A 26,430-nucleotide genomic window follows, 5' to 3' on the forward strand; every position below is an offset into this window, starting at 1 on the left:
GTTTGTGTTATGAGGGAGATACTGTATTGTGTATCTTTTGATGAAAGACATATGACAAATATTGAAATAACAATGAACAAAAATAATATTAGTGTTTGTATGTTAGCCAGGGATACTCAGGTCATGGCCTGGAGGGCTACAGGCACTTTGGCTGCAGGCTCTCGTCCAGGTCCGATTGTATGCTGCCTGTTTCAGCTCATTATTTTCTTTGCCAAACTAATGTGTCACTAAAGTGTCAGTTGTTTTCATTCGGTTTGTCTGGATCTGTGGACCTGATCTGTGCTAGCTGAAACAATAAATATGTTTTGCCAAGGTTTCACAGGACCCTGTACTTTTACATGTAATCTCAATCTCAGAGGTAAGATAATGTTCAAAGTTGGTTAAAATATACAATTTATTTAATTGTATGTTTAATTTCTTATTTTGGACATAGGCTTAACCTTTTTTATTTGCGCCTTTTTGTACAAAACTATTTTTGTCATAGCATACCTAGGGCTCTATGCTAACATTTTTCCCCAGGAGCACTAATACATCTCTATTGGTATGTGTTAGTCCTAAATTGTATTTCCAGTTAGTACACATCAATTTTCAGGAGCAAATTCTCCTAAAATGAGAGCTCGGTAGAGCCCTGATACAAGTACTTCAGAAAGGAAATTGGTGGAAGCTTGAGCCTCATCTTACCTCAAGAGGTACTGTATGATGATTGCCTGTTTGAAGGCAGCACAAAAGAACACCGTGTAAGGAATGCATTGAAAACGTATAAAATATATTTTAAATTGATAGTTCACTTCTTGAGTTTTTTGATATTTCAGTTTCTGTGTAATATTGAAGTTTTTTGACAGACAAGATATTTTTGAACTGTGGGCTTTATGTCGGTGGGTAAGAGGCATTCTCAAATTTGTAGTTTAAAGCAGGAGAAATGCACTTCAAGTAGCTTTAAAGCAGCTTATATACTTCAAGATGCTTTGGAGTTACTTGAAGTGTCTTTTTTTCCTTTGACCACAGCCTTGGGAATGCCCTAATACCAGCCATCATATAAAGCCCACAGTTTTGTAAGAAACTTCATCACATGTTAAACCTCTATCAAACCATGCAGTAAATCTGGAATTTCCAGAAAGTACTGGCCTTTTAAATGGAGGGCACTATTGTTTTCTCCAAACACACAGGGTCACAGCAGTGTGCTTGCTGTTTGCTAGTTTACTTTGAATCAGTGCAAAATATTTGCTTTCCAAAATGTTGTTTTGTCTACATTTGACAAGAGCCAGTGGTCAAAATGTTCAAATTGCTTACAGTCACTTTGGAAAGTTAAAATTTCTGCAACAACCTCAGCCATTTCATCAGAATATGTGCCCTACAGTGCTTTCTTCTAAAGATGCAGAGTAAACCATGTTTGTAAAGCATTCAATTGTTTAGAAATCAAAAGTATTTCTGGTCTGAAATAATTATTTCATTAAATAATTTCAAGCAATGGTCAAAGTTAACTAAGTGTAGTAAGAGACTCAAAAGGACCAAGAGCATCTTTTTTTTACTCGTGTACCTCTCCAGTGTACTTTTAAAGCAAGCTCTCTGAATATACTTTCATATAACAGTTGAAGGAATCATTTCGAGCTCATGTGTTTTCTATAGTTCTCAAACATTCAGTTACGTGTGCCCACTCTTTTTTACCAGAGAGAGACCTTGCCTGAAGGTCCTTGTAATGGGACCTATGAGAATAATAAAATGTCATGTTTGATTGTCTGTTCCCAATTTCATTCCTGAAAAGCACAGCTCAAGAACACGGCATGCCTTGCCACCATATGCTATAAGGATTTTAGGATTTAAGGATTTAAGGATAACTTTATTGAGAGACTGCTTTGTCTATATCTCTTTTGATAGCACTGGTCCGTTTGACACCGCAACCTTGGCCGGTATAAAGGAAACGAATAACAGCCGCTGTGGACCACATTACTTGTGTGAAAACGTTACATGCATGTTTTCCAGTGTTAAACATTCGGGGCAGCCTCGGGAGGAAGGCCCATGCAGTGCTTTGCAAGGGGGCTGCTCAGTCTCTCCAGGCCCTGCCTATCTCTTGGATTTTTCCACTTGACAACCACCGGGCACTGTTTACCCATGGTCTGGGCAAACAGCACCTCTGCTTTAATGAGTCATATTCCTCGCCCTGCACTATGTCCAGGTGCCCAACTGCAGTGGGAGTGAGCAAATATCTGCTTTTAAAGCATGTAAAGGTAGGATAGGGCGGGATGATTGATTAGCGTAATCTGCAGGGTTCTGGTGCACTGTTCAAGCTGTTCCTCAGAGGTCCGGGTGACACAACTCAAGCTTTTTTGAAGCTCATTTCCTGGTCGTGCTGAGAGATGGTGTTAACTAGCACCACCGCAGTTTTCAATGTGAGGTCAATGGTACAATTGCAGTCAAAATACGAAGTCAACAAGAATTTTGTCGCAAATTCTTCATCTAATGTCTCCCCATATCCAGTTATTATGTTATTAAGACAAGACAGCAATACTTTGTGGATGAATCAGGGCCTGATTATATCTTACAGGCTTAGTGGAGAAGCATCAGGCTTCAAAGTTCTGCGGCTTCAAAGTGCTTTTCACAAGCCCATGGACAGTCACAGTAATGTAACAGACACTTGGTCCATATTTTTTCTATAGTCTATGCGCCCCACACTCTTCCCTTCATAAGTGGTATGTCTGTCAATTTCAAGAACAGTGCTTTCCCGTATGACTTGTAGAGTCACCTGCTGCATCGCATTGCGCTCTTATCTGTTCCAGCATCACTCAGAGACAGCCATTCAATTACAGACAGCCCGTATGTAACAGTCAAAGGTGCTGCATATCTAATGGCAATTATGTGATCTTATTCAACAGTTCTAATGTACTGAGGATACATGCTAATATTTGATGTCTGAAGTATGTAAGTATGTCCTTACATGGAAATGGAATCAGGGCTGTTTCTCAGCTGTAATTTGGGCTTTGTGCCAGATATCTTGGCATCTGTATATTTAATTCAGATTAAATTAAAATTAAATTGCTTTCAGGTTGCTACATAATTGAACAAATATTTCTCTCTTATCTTGGGGCTGTGACATTCCATGTTGATTTATAGGGTTTGAATTGCTATTACTCTCATTTTCCCATCGCAAGCTGTTCTCTGTTCTTTGCTTATATATTTAGGTATATATTAGGTTTTAGATATTTTTTCAATAAATTGGTACCCCTTTTATTACCAAGATGAGTGAAATATGTACTTTGTGATGTTTTATTGCTGCAGAATATTCTTCTTCTTCTTCTTTTATTATTATTATTATTATTATTATTATTATTATTATTATTATTATTATTATTTATTTAGGCATATGGTACAATATGTATGAAAAGTTTGGTGTATGATCCACACCTAATGATGCAAAGAATTGTTTATGATAAATATAAAATGCTTTGTTGATTTGGAGATTTAGTTCTTTTAAGATGTGAATGTTTTCAGTTCAAAGCTGAGCCAGCGAAACACCTATTTTTAATTAATGTAATTACAGCAAATGGTTTCCTGGAAACAACCGCTCTATAAATACAGGGTGAGAGGATGCAGCACTGAGGTGGCACAGGAAAAGCTGCAGCCTGTTTCCTAAATCACAGAGGTCCTTCATGGCTTTGTGGCTCACACTTCTGCAAAGTTTAGGTGCTGGTATTTGCATGGTTTAAAAATGCAAATGCGCCTGACAAAATATGTTGGTCCAAGTTCATTAATATGTTGGCTCTGTGCAACATCTGTGTTTTCAAACATTTCTTGAAATGAACGCAGGTGAAATTAATTCACTGGTTTTTACGCATGAATGCAATCACATGCCCCATTAAAGGCTTTTACCTGTTCATCTGTGTTTTGTTTTTTTCTAGACACACTTGTTTTACGACACATTTGTGATTTTTTTACATTTAATATCAGCTTCTACCCACACAAGTAAAACCGCTGTCTATTTTACAGTGTGTTTTCATGGGTGTTGTCGAAACACAGTATTATTAGCCACTGCAAAGGGAATTGTTGGTGTGTTTTAGCGCTTTATTTCAATACCATGTTTTTCATTTTGGGGTAGAAATAATGCACTTATATACTGGGCTTCATTCCAACCGAAACTCATTTGTTTCCTTCATTTTTTTAAATACAAATTCAGGACACACTCTGTGATATTGGTGCCAAGATGTGAATTGCAAAGTCTCGGAGGAGAATGTTTAGCCTAATTTTACCATTGGTCTTGCTTATGTATTGTGACTCACAGAAGTCAGCTCAAAGGTCAAAGAAAACAAAATACTGCTTAATACAGCTAACTTCTGGCTGAACTGCTATTTGTTATAACTGAACTGATCTGATGAAAAACACATTGAATATTGAATGTGGCAGCACTCAGCTGAGTAGCGCATGTAAGACCTACATTACACAGGATAAGCAGAGTTATACAGCAAGCTAATTGACTTTGTATTAACGGAGATAACCGAATGTGTCAATTATCTAACCAAAAGTACTATTAGTGAAAGAACACATAATGTAAGATAAAGCCAAAATAGCAGTAGTTAAGTGCTTAGTGTGTTCAAAAGACTATTGAAAATATGACTGGGAGTGTTTAATGTAGGGTTAATGAGGTCTTGAATTATTAAGTCGAACTAATCTTTTGAGGAAAAAAATATGACTTGAATGTAAACCTTCCATTACAATTACTGAGCGACCTTGTTTGGTTTGGGGTAATGCTTTTGAAGGATTATTGAAGCCCCAGGTGGAAACTGTGGTTGGATAAAGTACTCAGCTGACATAGCTATATTAAACTGTATAAATCCAGTTTGAAACCACCAGCCACTTTAGATGAAAGTGTCTGTGTTCATTTAATGTGTGATTAAAGAGACGGAGAGCAGAAAAAGTTCACTTTGTGATCAAATGAAGTGTTAATGTCTCGTAAACTCTTCGGCGGCTAAATGCACCTTAAAAAGCAAAACTCTTTTTTAACCTAAAAACTTTAGTCGTGTAATGTTAAAAAGAAATAACACCTTCGTGACAACTTGTTGACTGGTTAGTGAAATCCTTCTCCAGAAGTGTGAAATGCATGAACTTATAATTAATAAAATAGCTACAGCAATTAATTTCCATTATTGTGGATCAGTAGCGAAGCTACAGCAAAATGTCCCTTTCCACACTTTCCCGAACCAGCGGCCTGTAAAGTAGTTGTGAGTGCTTTGCCTTGTTTTCCCGGCTATGTCAGAGATGCCGAGCTCATGGCCACAGAGATACGTCTGTCATGACGCGACAGACTGTGGCTCTACAGATTAGAAAAGGGAAGCCAATTGCCCTGCGAGAGTTTTAAAAAAACAAAACACCTGTTTTACATAGTTTCCAGACAGCACCTCTTTTTTTATGGGAAAGTTTATCTTATTGTTGAAGGCTACGAAACCGAGATGAAACATGTTGGCGTTCGATGTCATAGTTTTCTCTGATAGCCATCTTGCTTCCAGGCCCCAAGTCACTGTGATAAACCCCCCCCCCCCAAAAAAACACAGAATGCCATCTGCGGACTTAACCTTGTTTGAAGGACACAAAACTGATACAGAGGGCGTCTGTGCTTGGATTAAACCAAGTTGGGCTTCATTGAACTTGGCTTAATATGTATATTTTTGCTGGCATTATTTTCCCATCCTTTCAGTTGTTTCAGCCAGACTGATAAAGGGGAGGACTTGCTGGCACCAACAATTTTATGCCCCCCCCCACCTCCATCTTCCGTGTTTTTACCAGCTACCTGACACAGATCTTGCGAGAATCCGGCCCCCCTTTTCAGTCTCTGTTTTCATTTTCATCTTTGATTTCATAATTTATTGCATGCTAGATGCTGCTCCAATTACCTCTCCCAAAACCATTCGCAATGGAGGACCATTTTTAGCCACGACCGCTTCTGGCAATCACACTTTATTATTAGTGACTACTAAAAACAAAGTCTGGAAATTATTTCCAGAAACTGTACGTTATTAATTCCAACAGGAGAGCTTCTGCAAGAAGAGCTTAAGGCAGTGTGCCATTTTAAAACACTTCCAGGGTTCTATACCAGTGTTACATTACATTACAGGCATTTAGCAGACGCTCTTATCCAGAGCGACATACAACTAAGGGCAGATCGAACACAGGGACAAGTGTGATGACGACCCTAAGGAAAGTTTGGTTCCGATTTGAACCCTTGAAGAATACCTCAGCTTACCAACTAGCATACCATGGTAGGCAGCTAGAATACCCTGAGTACAACAATAAGTGTATGAGTACTTGCAGGGTGAATTTTCACATATTGCGTGGAGGTGGGGGTGTGGGTGGGGTTGGTGGGGGTGGGGGGTTCAAGTGAAAGTTCTAGTGTTTGTTTTAACAGTAATATACAATATCTCAGGCCGTTTATGTGAAGGAGTGGTTATTGGCGGTTGCAGATGATGAGAAGATAAGGCACAGGGCTCACCAGCACAGCAGCTGCAGGGCCAGAACCTGTCTCCCCCGAGCGCGTCACAGCAGGTTTCCCCTGTGAGAAAGAGAGGGACGCCACGTCCGCCTGCAGCCACGTTACCAGAAACACAACATCTGTACGAGGCCTTCTGCTGCGGGGGCCTTCCAAGAGCCAAAGGGTTCAACTGGCTATTTATTGTGCGTCCGTTTGTTTTTCTGTTTTCGGGCTTAGCGTTACGGCTCGGCAAGATACCAAAAATGTCGCTGGCAAAAGTGTTGAGTTCTCCCGAGGGCCCGGTGGTTGAATAACACCGGAAACTGTTATGAAATGCAGAGCAAATGTGATGCTTTTTTTATTCTCTTTTTCTTTTCTTTTTTTTAAAGTGAGCGGAGTTTGAAAACACTGGCCCCGGGGGACATGTGGTTTGGTTCACAGGCCGGTGTTTAGAAAATGTCCTCCACCCAGATGCGTTGTGGGGCAGGGGAAATTAAAAACTGCTGATTGCACCGTCCAAGCTATCAAGCGATATTCCCACCCACTTTTCCTCTGAAAGTACAAAACAAACCCTAGTCCCTTTATTGTGAGCCTGGACCCTTTTTTTGGCAAATCGAAGGAAAGTTCATAAATTCCCCATGAAAACATCTCTGAGGCGCTGTTAAAGAGAGGCTGAACATGGCCCGGAGAAAAAGCAGGAATGCAAAGCATCCTTCTCTTGGCAATACACACAAACTGCAGACAGGAACCAGAACTTGCTGAGGCAGTTGGCATTTCAAGTGACCTCCGTGAACTGTGCATCTGTTCTTGGTTACGTCGCAAATGGGGCAGCAAATCCCTGCGCTTTGTTTACTCTCAAGGAAATTGCAGGTGTAGGTATTGGGGATATCTACGTATGTTAGTTTACATTAAGAATATCGAATTGAGATGTAAATATAGAAAAGCAAGATGCCCAATCTGCGGGGGTTTAAATTCTTTTGCAAGCGTATCATGGTGCAAAACCTTGCAGACAAGGCAGCAAACTGACTGTATAGGGATAGAGGAGGTTATGCACTCAATCACAAACACCTGCTCCGGACTTTGCATGACCCACTCTCCGTGGGGCCAGGAAAGAAAAAAATAAACTGTGGTGTTTTCATGAATCTAAGTCCATTCAAGATGAATGTGAGCCTCACACTCGCAAGGCCTATTTGGTAGCCTTGCGTTTAAAAGCCAGATGGCCTTAGAGGGTGCTCCCGTTTAATGGCGGAATTCTTGGAAGGAATTTTTTTTTAAACCGAGAACAACGGAAAAGAAAAGAGCTGAATTGCAAAAGCGGTGTTTACTCGGGCGCTCTCCGCGGTGACGCGATCGATAACGCCCTCCTGGATTCGGCGTGCATTTTCGCACCGGCTGGCTCAGTCGATGCGGTCACCTCGAACGCAGGGCCACTCTGCTCAGTGCTGTGGAAGGTTCTTTCTGACGAGGAATAAACACCGCTCCTCAACCTCAGCTGCTGAATGTTCGGGCTGTGAATCCTCAGCCGTCACGTCCGCACGCGCCATAAACAAGACCGATCTCTATTTATGTACTTTATGGGTATTTCAATTATTCTGCTTTGTTTGGTCTTTTCGCAAAAAGGTAATTTTGACTGCTCAATACTACTCTTGAGGTTTTTTTACGACTATATAACCACTGTAATCCAAAAACTCATTTTAGACCATAACCAGCGCACCACTGTCATCTTATCTATTATAACTCTTCATTGTCTGTGCTTTTTTAAGGGGATTTGAAACTTTGAAGAGGATTAAATTATTTTGTGCTGTATTATAAATGAATTGTATAAATATTATATGAACCAATTCATATATTTTTCTATGTAATCCTTAGTGTATAACGTGAGCTAATTAAGCACTGAATTTCCTTACTGAACTCAGACCAACACGTATGAGCTATACTTACATTCGAACAATTTGTTTTTATAGCGGTGTTATAACATAGTATGCATAATGTAGAAAAAATTTAAGCCCACGGTGTGCACTTCTGCAGAATAAATGTGAAGTATCTGTCTGCTTTGATATGAAGTTGTGACAACAGCATTTTAAAATTAATTGGATCTTTGGGTCAAGGGGCAGTGACCTAAATTAAGTATTAAATACAATGTCATGCTTTACATGCCACATTTTTATTATGTTGGAAGCCTTTACTTTCCATACAAATTATGTACTATAAATATAATATAAAAGGAAAGTGTGTGGACTTACTGGCTCGAAAAATACACATGCTAGCTTGCAAGAATTATAATTAACAGAACTAACTGAAATTACCTTGCCACCTTGCCAGCGATTTGGTCTGCTAGAAGCTTTGCAGGAGTGATGATCTGTTTCTGTGGCAGCTGCAACAGTTGTTCAGATTCTGACCGTTCCATCAATGTTAAGCAATGGGACATTTTTCATATAAACTCTCAGAAAAGCATGTATGGTATGTCTGGCTGAAAAGCTGTAGGAGTACCGCACAGAAAATTGATGTGTAATAAGAATAAAATAATAAGGAGGACAGTACGTTTTGTCTTTTTCAAGCCAATGCAATTGTACATTCAGTGAGCACTTTATTAGGTATTTAGGACTTCTTTTTTTTTTACTTCTACTACTGTAGCCTATCCACTTAGAGTTATGATGCTTTGTGTCTGACATCTCTCATTGACAAGGTGTTTCTGTCTGCAGAACTGCTGCTCACTACATTTTTTTCTCTGCAAACTCTAGAGACTAGTGTGCATGGAAATCTCAGGGGATCAGCAGTTTCTGGGATATTCAAACCCACCCTGTCTGCCACCAACAATCATTCCACGGTCAAAGTCTCAGATCACATTTTTTCCACATTCTGATGATCTGATGTGAGCATTAACTCCTGACCCATATCTACATGATTGTATGCATTCCACCGCTGCCACACAATTGGCTGATTAGATAATCACATGAATAAGTAGCTGTAATAAAGAAAAATAATAAAGTGCTCGTTGAGTGGCGGACTGCGCCGTACAGTAAACCTGGTGGCTGATTCTTCCTGGTAGGCCGGCCTCTGTACTCCAGGTTGGAAGAACAGTATGAAGAGGCGGAAAGGAAAAGCTTCTAACCGGAGCCCGAGGGCGCATGTCACCCATAATTTTGGGTACAGCAGCTCACGGGTATAAGCGCTTTGATATGGGGAGAAGAAGGTCATGCATGGAGAATTAGCGACGAGGCCGCCTTTGAGCAGGGAACGCACTGCGGCGTGCGATTCCTCAGCACCAGTAACGACTCCCAGGGAGATCCTAAACACAAGTAGGGCCTTTGCCAACAACCCCCGTATTGCATCCAAGGGTTGTAAATGCTTTTTTTTTATGAATTTGCGATAGAAGCTGTGAGAAATATGAAAATGTCCCCTCTGTATAATGTAGGTGATGATATTTTACGACTCGTTTTGGAAGAACACCCAGCCAAAAATGCCGCGAATGGGCATAAAAAAGAAATGAACGGTGTCCTGTGGCCCTCGGGTTTCAGAATACTTGTGAAGCAGAGACGCCTGACCCTTTCCAGCCCTTTCTATGTCACCGCACTGCGTGAGCCTGCCAAGGGGGGGACATTGGACTCCACCAGGAAGGCTCATGCGAGTTTCCCCGGCTAAATCCGCAGCTGTCGCCGCAGATCACCGCCCGCAAGTATATTTAGCCCGGTTTGGGGACAGGGAGAATTTTGATGCCCGCGTAAAGCGGTAGCTGCAGTCGACATGCCGAGCGTGATGACTTCGGACAAAGGTCAACCTGAGTCTGACACAGGGCTCAGGAGATCCATCGCAGGCCCTTTAATAGACCAGTGGACCGCCTCGACGTGTTGGTCAGCCCAAAGGCCAGCAGTGGGCTAACATGCTAACGTGCTAACGCCTACCACAGTCTAATGAAAACAAGCCGTTAAAACCGAACAGCTGCTTAGCGAATTTGGCTTACGCGCACACTGATATTGCTCACTTCTCACTTAAGCCGAGTTTGGTCGCAGCAGGTTTGATGCGTATAGTTTTAGCGGCGAGTGTCCCTGAATGTTCCCTCATGTGGCATATAAGTGGATTAATCCACTGGGAAAATCCTGCTCGTGCAGGAAGGCCTGCCGCAACTACAAATGACGGCTCATGGGACCGAGCGATATCATTGATCATTTTGGCACGATCATAACAGAAGCAGACCGGGGAAACAAGATTTGCTTTAAGGAAAGGAAAGAGGAAGCCCATAACATTAGAAAATTCCGGAAAAAAAGGAAACAAAGCGCTGAGCGCACTTCACACGTTCATAAACCATGAATAATGCATGCCATTAAGGAGGATAGAACTGAAGCGTTGTATCAGTCACCAAACAAAATGGCTCGTGAAATTTATTAAGAGAAACAAAACCCAGACGAATGGTTTTTCGGAAGCGAGGGTGTCGGTTTTCAAGTGCAATTTACACCCCGTTTGTCAAGCTGATGCCACGCTGAAGCAGCGGCGTCTCTTCGCTCGTTTGCCGACTGAACGAAACAGAGAAGAGGCGTGGGGCATGCAGTAAAAATCTGAAATTAAATGCACTTTTAAAGTTTTACCCTAGGCAGGGCGGCATTGCCATCCTGTATGCTAGCATGCCCAGTGGAACAGTAAAGAAAGAGCTTACCTTTTCTTAATATGCCTGTTTGCATTTTTACAGCATGTGCTGTGAGAATACTGGGAGAAGTGTGGCTAATGCTGTGCTTGTACTCTGAGGGGGATTTCTCTCAGGGCGGCTCATTTGAGAAATGAATTGATTCGCATTTATAGTAACTGTGTGAGTTATGTGGCCATTGCATTGTGTATCGAAGGATCTTGGTCGGCAAACAATCTTTCAGGCAAAACTGATCATTCTTTGGCCATCGGCAAAAAAATATTGTCCTTGCTCATGAGAAGTGAGGTGTTGCGTGGGGGGAGGTGTGTGTCAATGTGTTCATTGGAAAGGTGCTAAAACAGTTTTTAGATCACAATTAATACCTGCTTGTGATTTCCATAGCAACTACCTGAGAACATATGGATTTTGTGAAAACTCAGTTTGGTCCAAAACTCTAGCAAGGTGCCATTTGGCTCTTTGTTAAGACATCGTTAACCCAATGTTTACACCCCCAATAACTCTTACATTCAGCCATTTCTGACCAGAATTCACATTTATAATTACTACAGTACTGATGTACTGTAGTATTCACATTTTGATTTTGGTCTTGTATCCAGTTTTCCGGTCAAAGAACAAATTGTTTCTTATATTTTCCTCTTTTTTTGTGGTCTATTTCCATTTTACACATACTGTACTGATTAGAATGGCGAAAAACATGCAAGCAAGTTACAGTGGAAAAGCCATTAAGTTTTTTTATTCCTTATAAATTGTTTGCAGTGTAAAAGCATTAAACTGCATTAGAATGGAATAATGAGCCAATGAGCTCACAGTCTCCTGTTCAGTCCATGCAACACAGTTATATTTCAGTCTATAATTCAGTCTATTCCAAGAAATTATTTAGTTTATTGTCCAGAAAGGTCATACATGGTCTGCTAACATCAGACGTCCTGCATGACTTTTTACAATGGTAAAATAATGTAGTTGGGGGGGGGGGGGGGGGGGGGGGAGAACTCTATTAAATGTGTCAATTTCTGCTTCAGTGTGTCTTTACATCTGTAGTTTAATTTCACAAGAGACCACAAGCCTTTTAAACAGCATAGGAAATTAGATTTTTACATTTTAAAACTTTTTTTTACATTTTTATATCTGTTTCTGGCAGAAAATGGTAAAAAGTGTCTCTTCCCAAGTGAACCAGTTTATTTTTTTTTTGATCTTGGAAACATCCCAAAAATTCACATTTTATAAAGGAACTATGTCTACATGTACTGTATTATAAACAGTCTAGATAAATTGGATTATTCGGAGAGAATCATTATGCTTTACATTGTCCGACATCTCCCAATAGTGAACATAAGGCCTTGGAGATTTGAGGTTGGCATCAAGACCTGTGCTGACATATTCAAGATGTGTGTTGTGCAGTAAGATTTAAGTCTTAACAAACCAGGGCCATTTTAGCTAAGGAGGTATAATGTCAATTTGCTCAAATTAAATAACCACGAGATGTACTTACTTTTTTTTTTCTTTACTGTACTTCAGAGTAAAAACAATCAGGAAGAATTTCCAGAAGATTTTACCTCACCAAACCAATCCACCTTAAAAAAAAACGTTTTTAGACCTCTACCTCACCAATCCATTTCACATTAAATGAGAACTGAGACGTGTGTGTAAAGAGTGTAAAAATAGAAGTAGTCATCAGGCACCGAATTCGTTTTTATCAGTCAGTGATCATTCTTGCCATTTGAACATGAGCAACTTTGCCCACCAAAATGGCAAAACCAAACTGCAATATGCAGACAATGTCCATAAAAACCCACCATTTCACAGTCGAGACCAAAATCGTTAGCATCTGCAAACAAGCATTTTGGCAACTCTGTTTCCTCCCTGCATGTCTGCCAAACAGTAAATCGTCTCTTCCAGTTGTTATGTCAGACTCTGATCCGTGCGCCACCAAGAGACTCCACGGGAAATTCACCAGTGGGGTCCTGACCGGCCTCGTAAACCACAGGTTGTCAGACATACATGCACGTATGCGCATATGTGCATGCACACGCGCCCATATGCTTACTGATCACATCATTGAGCACATCTGTACATTTCCGTTCCAATGCCCTTTGTTATTTTTAACGCACTGACTTTGTAAAGTGCACCCTATGAGTCGAACAGAGAGGGCGGCAGCAGTTGGTTGACCTTACATCGTGCTTCAGTGGGTAGAATATTGCTGGGCAGGCATGTGAATCCAAGACATTTAACTAATTTATTCTAATCCAGGTCTCTCTTTGTTTGACAATTTGACTGCTCATATTGGTCGTATGACCTGAGGTTTAGTGGTTTCAATTTTTTAGAGGCAAACTTCAGGTTAAAACACTTGGATTGTTAGTAAACATGTAGCAACAATGTCATTCCAGGGTTTGTTATCTGAAATGTGTAGTATATTTTATCACTATTTGCAGTTTTGTAGTTGCTATCCTGTCAGGCTTTAGATGTCTCTTGGTCGGAGTATTGCAAAGTATTGCGTAAAGTTGATTTCAATGGAAATTCAAAGCAAAACCCCTGACTTGTTGTCCCTAATGAGCGGAAATTGTAGTTGGTGATATAGTGAGTTGAAGACACTCAAAATCACTGTGTGACACATCACATTGTCTGCCAAAAAATGAAACGCTACACAAAATAGGACCTTGGTTGTGTGTTACATCACCAATACACACATTATAAACTTTCAGCAAAATTGACACATTTGGCAAAACAAAAAGTTATTACTAAACCAATTTTCGGTAGAAAACAGAATCATTTGGGTGTGGTTTATTAAAGTGGCTTTTGTTTTCTTGTTTCTTTATTCAGTTTGCACATCTTTGTAATGTTTAATTATGTCATTAATGTTTAATTATGTACATGAATATTGCTGTGTGTCTTCCTGCTTTTCTCGCTTAAAGTGTGAAAAGGAATTGAGCTATTTGGAAATTAGTAGTGTTGTAGTAGCACTGTAATTTCAGTTCCTGTGTTAGCATTTGTTGTTTTTCTCTCTTGCAGCAGTTGCAGTCGCTAATCCATAGAATAACTCTGAGTCTTAACCTCTAGGTGAGCAATCCAATACTTCACAGTGAAATTGACATTTTATAAAAACTTGAGTTACACGTAATAGCACAAGGTTAGCTCTGAAACTAAATGTACCAGTTTTATTTTCTCTTTCGGTGTCTCAGCCCCACAATGGATTAAGGGTCCTCGTCGATAAAGAAAGTGAACGTACGCTGTACTTTAAGTGGAGAAAAGGACAGAAATGGGACGAGCGAGTCCTACGCTCGGTGCCTTGGCCTTTCTGGATTTGTCCTCAGATGAACCGGGGGCTCGCTCTCAAAGCCGCTCGATGGCCGCTGCTTTAAAAGAGTCATCGCAGGGCCTTCAGTCCTCACTCTGGACAGCTTCGAGCAGGCCTCCGTGACACGGCCAGCCGCGTTCCTCTCTTTTATTTTGGGCAACCGGACCGTGCTGCGCGAGAGAGCGAACGGCGGCCGTCTTTTCGAAGGTCTTCTATCCCTGACGGAGGTTTTTTTTTTTTTTTTAGTTCAATCATGCGCAAAGGAAACGGTCCTGCCCAAGGCTGTGTAAGGCAGTATAGCCATGGCTCAGAGATTTTCGCGCTTTTCCTGGAAATCCTCTTGGAATCATATGAACAAAAAAAGAAAGTGAATAGAAGCAAGTGAAACAATAGAGAAGTTCAAACGGGAGTGCTTTCCATTATATGCGAAAATGCAGTGGTTTTCTATGGGTTTTTTTGTCAGTTGTAGGCATTTTCTTTTACAGGTTCCTCAGTGTTAGTTGTGGATTAAGCTTTTTGTTTTTAGAAACGATTTACTTTATTCAGGTATTTATTCATGCGGGGGTGTCTTAAATTGTTCAGAAATGCACAGCTCAATACTGGAGGAATGTGTTTGAGAAATTGCAAGGCAGGATTTCTTTCGAGGCTGTCAAATTTCTACTGTATTTATTTCACCGGTTCAACCAAATAGTATAATCCTTCTTTTATTCTGTTTAATCTTAAACTCAATTTCACTTCCCACAGGAATTCTGCTAAACCCACAGAAGCCAATTTGGTCTGCTCCTGTGCACTTAAAAAATTATAACTGTAAAGACCTCAAATCCATCGCTTCAATCTCCAGCCAAATGAAATAATAAATCACTCTCATATTTCACAGCTAATTAAGAGAAGAGCTCAGCTGATCTATTCTGGTGGAACGTAAAATCATCTCTATAATTATGTATAAACAGTGTGTTTGGAGCCCTTTTGCTACACGGTATTTTAAACACACTCCACAAAAGATATAAATGTAAAATGTCACCTCGGTCATTTAAATAATTTCTCTTTTTTTTGGGACGGATTAGTTGCTCCTATTGAATGTATTTTTATGTCATTTCTGCTAGAGTACATGTACATACAGTATTTAGCCTTGCAGTACAACTCTGGCATGCACGCACACATATACAAACCCCTAACCCCTCAATTATATTTATTTGCACATTGACAGTTCAGAATATACATTTACGTTTGGAGAGAAGATTGCGTTTTCTTTGTCCTTACTTTACACTCAGGTCGGAATGCAGACGGGTATAAGTTGCTTTAACAGCCAATGTCCGGAATCCCAAACGGCAGAAACCACACTCGGTGTGGAGCTACAGTATAGTACTTGATTCACACTGCTATTTGGAACCCTGCTGTCACACAAGTAGTTATTTTTGTTTACTGCACTTAGTTAATGCCAATGCACAGTGACTCCTCAAGTTTTGTGTGATAAATCAAGTCCGGAGGGAAAAATCAATCACCCACGCACCCAAACAAGCAAACAAACAAACAAAATGTACAACTTCTTCAGCTCTGATGCTGAACACATGCGTTTTGTCTGGGTCTCTTTCTCAGTCAGTGCAGTTAAAATGGTCTTGGTTTTTGCTGTTCTGACACATGCTCTTCTCCGAACCACAAAGACATTTCTGCAGTATTGATTAATTTCTCAGAATGATTACCAGATATGACCTCCTTGGTTTTGTCTTGAGTGCCGGGCAGGAAGTTTGTTTCTGCTTTCTGTACACAGTACCTAGGAACTGCACTTTGGCTCAGGAAGACGATCCCCACCTGTGCCATTGGTTCATTGGTCACATGAGATGGCAAAATATGCGAGCTATGTGCATGCAGGTCATAGGTGATAATAGGTGCAGATATATCATGTCCCATTGCAATGCTCATTAGTTCAACAGACTAAGACAGATGTCCCTTTTTAAATATCACTGCTTTGGAAAAATTAAATACAGTCCCAGAAATACACTCAATGATCACTTTATTAGGTAGACCTGTACACTAGCTTGTTAATGCAAATATTTAATCAGCTAATCATGTGGCAGCAACTAAAAGCATAAAACATGGTCAAGAGGTTCATCTGTTTTTCAGAACAAATGTCAGAATGAGGAAGAAATGTGATTTAAGTGCGTGGAATGTTTTTTGGTGCCAGAGTATCTCAGAAACTGCTGATCTCCTGCGATTTTCACACATAACAGTCAGAGAACGGTGCAAAAAACAAAAAACATCCAGTGAGCAGCAGTTCTGTGGGCAGAAGCATGCTGTTAATGACACAGGTCAGAGGAGAAAGGCCGGACTGGTCGAAGTTGACAGGAAGGTGACAGTAACGCAAATAACCACACATTACAACAGTGGTATGCAGAACAGCATCTCTGAACACACAATGCGTCAAACCTCTGAAGTGGATATGCTACAGCAGCAGAAGACCAGTATTTCAAAAAAAAAAGAAGTAATACATAACTAATAAAGGGCTCACTGAGTGGAGGTTCTGGGCAACATAACACTAAAACATGCGGTTCTCCCAGGGTTCATTCAGGAATTCTACTGTGGTACTACATAACTACTGAAAGGGCAAGGTAGGTACTGGTTAGCAGTGAGATTTTCATCTAATGCCTTTTTTTCCCCCAAATACCAGGAAAACCGCATGATTTAAAAGACCTGCATTCCTTTAATGAATATTTCCATTCCAGATTAATGCGGGACATTTTCACCCTGCCGACTGGTCCTCCTATATGGATTAGCAGCTATTACAGCATGCTATTGTTGCGTTCATCTTCTTTAAAATCAGTCCTCCCAGGGAAAATGGAGCCACATGCACAAGCACAAGCTTCCACTGAAGAAAAGGTCACTTTCAAAATAGCTCCTCCAAAGATTAACTAAATTACCGGGTAGTTATTGGGAATCATTAGGGGTTTGCAAGAGCTCAGCTAAAGTGTATATTCTACTGGTGAGTGGAATGACTGCAAAACTCCATGATTTCTTAAGTGGGAATCGCAAAGACCATTGTTTAAATCTTTGTCCCAAAAAAAGTGCATGTAAGTGTTCTAATTATTTTTTTAAAATATTCTTAATCTCCATTATAATATGTGGCTGGATCCGCCGTTCCATCCCTTTTCCCAGCTCAAGGGCATTAATTTGCCACTCTCATATGTAAACACACTCATTCCCGATAACCAATTACACCTCTCGTGGTTTCTCAAATGACTTTAATTACTGATTAGAATTCCTTGTTCACAAAGCAGCTACTTGAGAATAATTATTCTCAATAAAGAGAGAAGCTGTTGCATTAAAGTGGTGTCCCCGCTGCTTGCCTCATTACGGCTCTCTCCGGCAGAGCAAATGGAGCGAGGCTCATGTGCGGCACACGAGCCGGACCGCCGTCGCTTGAACCCGACAACCTCGGGAAGCCGTTCGCGCTGCCTGCGTCGAGCCGGTCGAGCCCCCCCCCCCGAGTCTTCGCTCACGTCACTGCGGAGAATGAGAGCGTCCAGCAATCATCGCCGTTACTTACAGTGCGGTCCATAAGTGTTTGGACAGCAACATTTTTTTTTTTTTTTTGCTGTTGGCTTTCATTTCGGGGTTTTTTTAAAATCCATATTGGGTCAACCGTGTAGTAATTACAGCCCTTTTTATACATAGTCCCCCCCCCACCACCACCACCACACTGTAGTTTCCTGTTTGTATGCTGGAGTACAGGGGGGAAAAAACTAAACTTGTCACTGTCCAAACACATACGGACTGCACTGTATTTTCCCCAATCCTAAAACCCTGTAAAAATGTTATTTTGTAGTTTAAAAAAAAGATTTATGCAGTCGTGTAATTTGGATAGGTACATTTTCTAAATTCTAAATTTGAACCGAAACAGTATCGGTTTCCTCTGGTCCTGTTGTTGCTCTCGACACAAACTGGATTCTTAGACAAGCTTTAAGTGCAGAAAGTGTACAACCACAGTAACCTCAGTTTCTATCTGTTTCCATCTCACACACAAAAGGCTTCCACAAAACTACTGTAACCTGTCTCCTCAGTAACTCGGTAACTTTCTGGGTTACATCACACTGGTAGATATACTCTTAAATAAATAAGTCAACAGAAGTATTGAAGTTTTGACTTCATTACTATTCATCTCTGTAAAATCTTCAGATGTTCAGGTAGAGCGATGTGAGCAGCAGCCCCCCCTTTAGAACCTCCACAAATCTAATTTAAGCTTTAGTTTCAATGGAAACCCAGGAGACATGAGCTCTCCAGAGGAGATCCGTTGAAGTAGTTGCAGTGTTCAACCAGCTTTTCCTGCGAATGTGTTGGAACTAGAACAAAGCTGGTCGAATGCTTGATTGAATCACGCTGACATCTTCGGTGGCAAGCAGCCAGCGTATGGATTCGCCTCTAGTGACCACCGCGGTCTCCTTGACAACTTAAAAGCAAGTCGGTATGAAGATATCTTACTTAACACCTTTCTTTCCTGGCTATGGAACGAGGGGAAATTGAGTCATTAAGTGAAAGTATGGCTGTAGGGGCAGGGGTTTGCAGCTTTATTTTTAGAATAGAAGTACAGTACAGGTGCTCTTTATGAACATGTCATCTTGGCTCACTTAATGCTAAATTCTGAACGTGTTTCATGGCTTAACTAACCCCACCTATGCTACATTTAAAACTATATTATTTGTGTTGTACAATGTACATTCATGTATTTACTACTTCTAAGTAAGTTCATAAATGGCTACTATCAGTTGTGTAATGAGTTGAAGGTAGCTCTTTGTTCCCTCAGCCTTATTGTACACTCTAGATAAGACAATTTTCTGAACATTAGCAGCAATCAGCCAGGCAGGTCCCACACTGAAACAGTTTGGGATTTACTGTAAATTTGCTAGTTGCTGTAAATTGCTTATGTAGAAATTTTGCAAATGGTCATTGTTAATCCAGTTCAATTATATATGAGAAGAAAACATGTTGTAGGCATGTTGTATTTTTGGGATCCACACATTTCATCAGCATCAATATATTACTATTGGTTTACATCTGATGACTTGACTGATATACATATATTAAAATCTGTTTTTATACTTTTAAGAAGATTTTAAGAAGTTTGTGCTTATTACTAGTCCTGCCTCTTTGTGGTTCATGATGTATCTGTTGGTTCTGGAATAGACAAGCATTAAGCCAAGCCAAACCAGAGGGCCTGACTTCTGAACGTGAAAGCTGACATTTTTGAGTTGTTTACCTTTCTGTTGTTTATTTTTATTTTGTGTAAAGCTTGTGGCTTTGATGGAAATCGTTACTACTCTTACTTTGCAGCCCGTATGTCTAGATGGCCGTGGTGCGTCTGCTTGCTGCTTTGTTCTGAAATTGTTTTCAGTTGGAAACAATTCTCCTTGTAGTGCAAGAGAGCCTCCCCTGGCCTGTTTGGCAGCAGTGCTGTGCACAGTGATGCGAAATCCTGACGCACTGACTGAGCAGGTCAATTGGTGGACTGCGGAGCTAAAAGGCATCCCCAGTGTCCAACGCAGGGCAGATTCCTTGCACTCTCATGGACTGACAGTCAGATGTTGTAGTAGCAGGCAGTGTAGCAGCAATGCAAGTGGATTTGGACATTCCATATTGAAATGTGAAAAATAAAAAATATACAAGATCAAATTGACTTGACGAACACGAAGGTCAAGAGTCTATTGTCAGTACAAAAGCCGTGCAGTACATTCAGGACTAAGTGAATATTTCATGGAAAACGCTTGCCCAAAATATGCCCTTCAGGGCTCTCAAATTTTGTTCTCCTCATTATCTAAAAAATAAATGTAATTAATGTATGCAATTAGCTAAGCTGTAGATGCCAGCTGTTACATTGCACCCATTATGGTTAGGTACACTGGCATTAGGAACCCATTGCATACCCCTGATTCCAGATTTGTTATTCATACCTGGCACTCTAATTATAGATTTATCTGCAATGTAACAGCTTTATGATATTGAAACAAGGCCAAGGCCTGCTCTGCTTAAGTGCTGAGGTCTGTGACTTAAAGTATTTTATGAGTCATCATTTAGGTATTATTTAGTATTATGTACTCCCGTACACCTGTAAATAAAACATATTTTAAAGCCTTATGTTATATATAGAGGTGATTGTCCAATATATTTTACAAGGTTTGTATTACAAACCAGTTTGATCCCTGATTGCAAGAATCACCATGTAATATTGTAACTAAAATAATGTAATTCAGTGTCATTTATATCCATCTATTAAAATGTACTGCACATTACAACATTGCTCCTGGAATGGTGTTGCTACTTAAATTATGACACACTTGCTGCATATTTCTATTGTGAAATACTGTATTACAGTATACAATAGTAAATGTGCATTATACAGGGGCTACAAATCTGAAATTATCCAGGGAAGTACTGATATGCTGACTTCCTTAAGGTACGACAGACTTCGATTGACCTGCTGAGTTTTTACATGCAACTAAGATCTGACCTGATATAAACCCTGTTTTCATCTGTGAATTACACAGCAGGCCGACTGATTCATCGAGCTGACCCTCCATTTCTCTAGGCTCAGTTTTAAAAGGTTCTTACCTCTTCAAAGCAGAGCTGAAGTAGCCTGCCACCTCTCTAATGAGTCAGACCCAGTTGAGCTGATGAGCTGAGTTGCTAGGCACCATACTGTCTGAAGCAAGTACGGACAAGTGATGATGATGATGATGATTATTCTTATTATTATTATTGTCGTTGTTGACAAAACTACTACTAATACTGTCATTAGTGATTATGATGATGACAACAACGATGACGGCAACACTTTTGTCGTATTTGGCAGGTGCACTTACCAAGCTGAAAAGCAGTTGTGTTGTCATACAATTTCAAAGTAGTTAAAATATTAGAACACAAACATTTCTGGGCATTGCCTTCATTACATTTCTGTGTGCATACTGCCTAATGAAGAACTAAGGGGAATGAACATTATTTAGTTTCGTATTACCCTATTAATTAGACCTATTAATTAGACCTACAGTAATGATCTAAGTTCGACTTCGCATGCATAATTTCTTATTGGAGTCTAGGGGCTGTACAGATGCAGTTTTTGGTGCTTGGTACAGGGCGTGTCTGGGCAAGTTTTAGGGTCTTATGTAGATAGCTGTGGGATTTTTTTTTCAAGGTAGGAAGATATTTATTAAATCTGCAGTTCTGATAGTTTGGGATAATTAATTCCCCCAAAGGTGGGTTTTTGGTGAAGGCAGTCACATGGGGAGGGATCACAGGTTGTCCACAGATTGCCAGGTTGGAGCAGAGAGGTCTTGACGGATTTTGGGAGAAGGAGCAGTATCCTTGACTGTTTGGTATGAAAGATTTGTTGAGGTTGGAAGTTATTTGGGTGGTTATTTAGCACTCAATCAGCTGTGAAATACTTGAATCAGGGATGTGAATATATTGGGAAATATTTGTGTATTTCAAATACACATGATACCTTGTGTAAATAAGACAGCTTCGGAGTTGCTGTACGGTGTAGGCTAGGCTACTGGTAGGCTACTGACTCCTATAGGCTTCAAATCTTTATGCTAAGCTAACATGTTTTGCTACCATGGTAATTGAGCCAGTGAATGCACAAAAATGAAAATTAAATCAAACATCTTGTCTAAGTCTGGGTAAGTCAGAAAAAAGATTTTCGAAAATGTTGGTGTTTTCCTTTAATATTTTTGCAAAAGAACCTGCAGGGCCAGGCTACTGAATTGATGTTCCCTAAAGTATATTCCATCTAAAACAAAATCATGTAAAAGTTTTGTTTTTGGAATTAATGTATTAAATGTATTATTTGCCTTCCTAGACCGAACCGTTGTGCGGTTGATAGTTACTTTTATACTTTTATTTATATAACTGCCAACTTATAGGAAGGTCTTGGTTTGGTTTGGAGAGTGCCCTGTGGCTATTGTCAGTTTTTCTATTACTGATTTGAGGGTATGTTCCCAGTCATCCTGCATCTGCACACATCCTTGTGTCGTGTCAGTGCACTTCAGGCTTAATGATGCTGATAGATTTGCACCAGGGCCTACTCAACATGGCCCCTCTCCGTCCTCATCCGTACTGTACAGCCTCAACGGGAGACCACGTCCGTAAACTGGGAAATACCATGCTGAAAAAAAACAGGCTTCAACATAAGACCCTCTCAATTAATCATGAATATGAAAATATGAAATATTCATGGCCTTTCTCCAAAAATAATAAAATCCAAAAACAACTTTGATGCTGTAGAGAGCCTCACATTAAACTTACCGTATTCATTTCATGTCGGCCCCCGACTTACGACTGAACTATTACAGCATCTCGAGCGAAATGAGGGAGACGGCCCACAGTGGAGTTGTGGATTTTTTTTGTAATTCACTGCGGTTTAGATGTAGTCCTACTCCAAAGGGCTTTAGTTGAGATCACAAGGTTGTTGCTTAAAGGACTCACACAAGGCTGTTGAATACCCAGAGGGACTATTAAATATCATGCCCTCAATCTGAGATGTGTTGGATTGTCAAAGGTGGCGACGTCTCTTCCGTCACAGCGTCAATTGCTCTGACAATTTATTTATTTATTTATTTTAACCCGTAACCCTGATTAATGATTTGGTCTGCAGACTCAGATAAACTGCATTGATGACATCAATTAGATTTTAATGAAAACGGATAAAAGCAAAATGCAAATGGAATTTTTGAACAAGATTCATCAAAGCCTTAACATCACAGCGAATTCCCATTACGTCTCGTAAAAGCCTTTTAATTCACCAAATTCATGTCTGGTTTGCTGCTTCGAAGCACGTGGACAAATTATTTAATCTCAGCTCATCTGCAAAGTGAAGTCAGATCAAATCATGTGGTTTGGTCCAGTAATTTTAGGATTAGCATAAACCTCACAAGCCCATATTTGGCTTGTCACCTGATTTCTGACAAGACAAATGCTTCACCAAAGCCATTTCTTTAAAGGAACAATAGGTAAGATTTTTGTGTTAAAACTTTGTTACAAAACCATTGTAAATCCCTTCCTATCATTGACACATCCTAACACATGTTGAGTCACCCTCTGCCTGTGTTTATAGTCCTTGAATTATGGTTTCAAAATATACAGTTGACGGGCTGTTACTCTGTACCAAAACATTGCACAGCTATACAATAATTCAAGCTCATTGGTTGAAAAATTGCCACAGCCATGGGGGCTTATTCAGATTGTTCAAAATTAGCCATAGTTTGCTCGACAAATTTACAAAAATCCACCTGGCAATATGAACATAGTAGCGAGCGTTGCGAGCATTCTTGCACACGCTTTGTGACTCAGGTGGATATTTGTAAATTTGGCAAGCTAAGCTAATTTGCTATTAGCTGTAAGTTGCAGTTGCATCGTTTGTGGTACACTATCAAATCTTAGTTATATAGCCAGCTAGTTCCATAGCCAAATAAGGTGCTTGCTCATAATATAGTTGGTTAGCTAAAGAGAAAACTTGAAAAAGACAAAACATATAAATAGTGTTGTGCAGCACACTAGTCAAGATTTCATAAAGTCACCTGTTCGACGAACATTTTCTTAATATAACAGTATGAAAAGACGGCAGGCTCTGTTGTTCAAAACGGTGCATGTTTTGGTTTGAGGGTGTTTGTTGCTGCAATTCCTCTCTTGACTGTTAGGAGTCCGAAATTACCCATTGTACCTCTAATTATGTTTTTCAATTTCAAAACAATAGCTAGATTGTCTAGATTACAGTTACAAGAACATGGCTACTGTATGTGTTAATTCACTTGTAACAGCATATTCCCTGTATCTTCTCCATGAAAACATTGTGCAGAGATAAAGTACATACACTCAATGAACATTTCATTAGGTATTTATTGGACTTATTTTTCCAACTTGAGTCTTCTGCTGTTGTAGAGGCTTCTACATTTAGTGGTTTGATTCCATGCGTGTTCAGAGATGTTCTTCTGCATACCACTGTTGAAATGTGTGGTTAACTGTCACCTTCCTGTCTTCAATCTGTCTGGACCTTCTCCTCTGACCTCTCTCATTGATAACGTGTTTCTGCCCACAGAAATGCTGCTCACTGCATGGTTTTTGTTTTTTGCACCATTCTCTGCAAACTCTTGAGACTGTTGTGTGGGGAAATCCCAGGAGATCAGCAGTTTCTGGGATACTCACACCACCCTGGCACCCTGGCACCCTGGCAACCATACTCTGGCACCAATAATCATTGCATGGTCAAAGTCACATATCACATTTCTTCCCCCAAGACATTTGGTCTGAAAAGCAGCTGAACCTCTTGACCACGCCTGCATGCTTTTATGCATTTAGTAGCTGCCACATGATTGGCTGATTAAATATTTCCATTAACAAGCTGGTGTACAGGGCTACCTAATAAAGTGACCACTGAGTGTATACTCTCAAATGTTCTTGCACACGATAATGATAAATGCAGGATTTACTACTTTACTACATACTAAATCTAGATTACAGTATGTTAACTGCAAGGTTATACTGATTGATTTTCTTTTTGTACCTGAACATTGTGTGCTCTTCAGTACTGCAAATATAATTTTCCTGATGGGGATTTGCCCGGGGCGGCACGGATGGTGCAGTGGGTAGCACTGCCGCCTCACAGCAAGGAGGTCCTGGGTTCGAATCCCCATCGGCCGGGGCCTCTCTGTGCGGGGTTTGCATGTTCTCCCCGTGTCTGCGTGGTTTCCTCCGGGTACTCTGGTTTCCTCCCACAGTCCAAAGACATGCATGTTAGGCTGATTGGAGAGTCTAAATTGCCCGTAGGTATGAGTGTGTGAGTGTGTGAGTGTGTGAGTGAATGGTGTGTGTGCCCTGTGATGGACTGGCGACCCGTCCAGGGTGTATTCCTGCCTTTCGCCCAATGTATGCTGGGATAGGCTCCAGCCCCCCTGCGACCCTGTTCAGGATAAGCGGGTTCAGATAATGGATGGATGGATGGATGGGATTTGCCCCTTTACTTGGGTTGATAGAGGTGCTTAACAATGCTGATGTCAATCACTCATATTCATCTTTGTCCATATTAAAAAGAACTGCAAGTAAATTTTGCTTGTGTCATTTAGCTGTGCCAACTGGCTGTATATGCACCCACTAATGGAATTTAGTGGAATGAGGCATTTTGGGCATTTTCCTGTTATTGTCCAGGGATGTAATTTTCTCACATCTTAGTCATTGTTGCAGAATCAGCTATTCTGTACCGCAGGCCGCCAGCAGGAACAAAGACTTTATTGGTCCTGCTAATACACTAAGAGTTCACCAGCAGTGGCACTGATAATTATTTAGTTTTTTGTGTGCTGCCTGCAGGTGATTACCCTCTTCCACCACCACCGCTACATCAGACCAGTGGTCTCCCGCCACCCTCTGGGGCCTTCCCCCCTCCCCCCGAGGCCGTACAGGTGAGCCAAATCCTGCCATTTAAAAAAAATTGTATGTCGGTGTACGTGTGTGTGTGTGTCATTGCAGCCCTTTCCTTCAATCTGTGGCAACTCAGAGAAACACTCCTCAGATGCTCTCCTACAAAGCCTGCAAGGCCAAGTGTCACTTCTAAGCACTAATTCATGGCATCATTCTTCAGTTACTTCAGTAGTGATCTAGCCAGCTATGATGCCAAGTGGAAGTCGGTTACCGTGAGGAGAACATCGTTGATATCTACTTGTCTTTGTAGGTGTCATGCGCTATGACGCCCTTGAGCTGACAGAAAAGATGAACTCAGGGAGTTAGCAAAAGCCCGGATTGCACCGCCATTCAGTCTCAGGGAAGCGGCGAAAGAACTATGAATAAACAAAAACGTCTTTGCGCATCACCCTCTCGGGATCGGGGTCAAAACAACAAACTAAAATAATAACGACAAACAAACCAAACTGTAGCTTTCACTCAGCAGTTTCTGCTCCTGTCGTTTGTCAGCTCTGTTGCTTTCAGCCTCGGCTCTCACTCACAACAGCTCCATAGTTCTCCGGTCTCAGAAGCCTGCTGCGGAAAAGAGCACACATTTAACAGCCTGAACTA

The 26,430-nt window shown here is 40.7% G+C and overlaps 1 protein-coding gene across 7 annotated transcripts in view; it reads left to right on the forward strand.

The window, feature by feature from the left end:
• Nucleotides 1-26,430, forward strand: part of lpp (LIM domain containing preferred translocation partner in lipoma) — a 273,606-nt gene that overhangs the window by 133,820 nt on the left and 113,356 nt on the right. For 6 of the 7 annotated variants that reach the window (XM_061240899.1, XM_061240898.1, XM_061240902.1 and 3 more), the window contains one exon: nucleotides 25,729-25,820. The exons of the other annotated variant lie outside the window; for it this stretch is intronic. In XM_061240899.1, coding sequence (XP_061096883.1) covers nucleotides 25,729-25,820 — 92 coding nt within the window. The remainder of the gene's footprint in view (nucleotides 1-25,728; nucleotides 25,821-26,430) is intronic. 7 annotated transcript variants of the gene reach the window in all.

The sequence above is a fragment of the Conger conger genome, chromosome 4, assembly GCF_963514075.1.
Source record: "Conger conger chromosome 4, fConCon1.1, whole genome shotgun sequence".
NCBI classification, from domain to species: domain Eukaryota; kingdom Metazoa; phylum Chordata; class Actinopteri; order Anguilliformes; family Congridae; genus Conger; species Conger conger.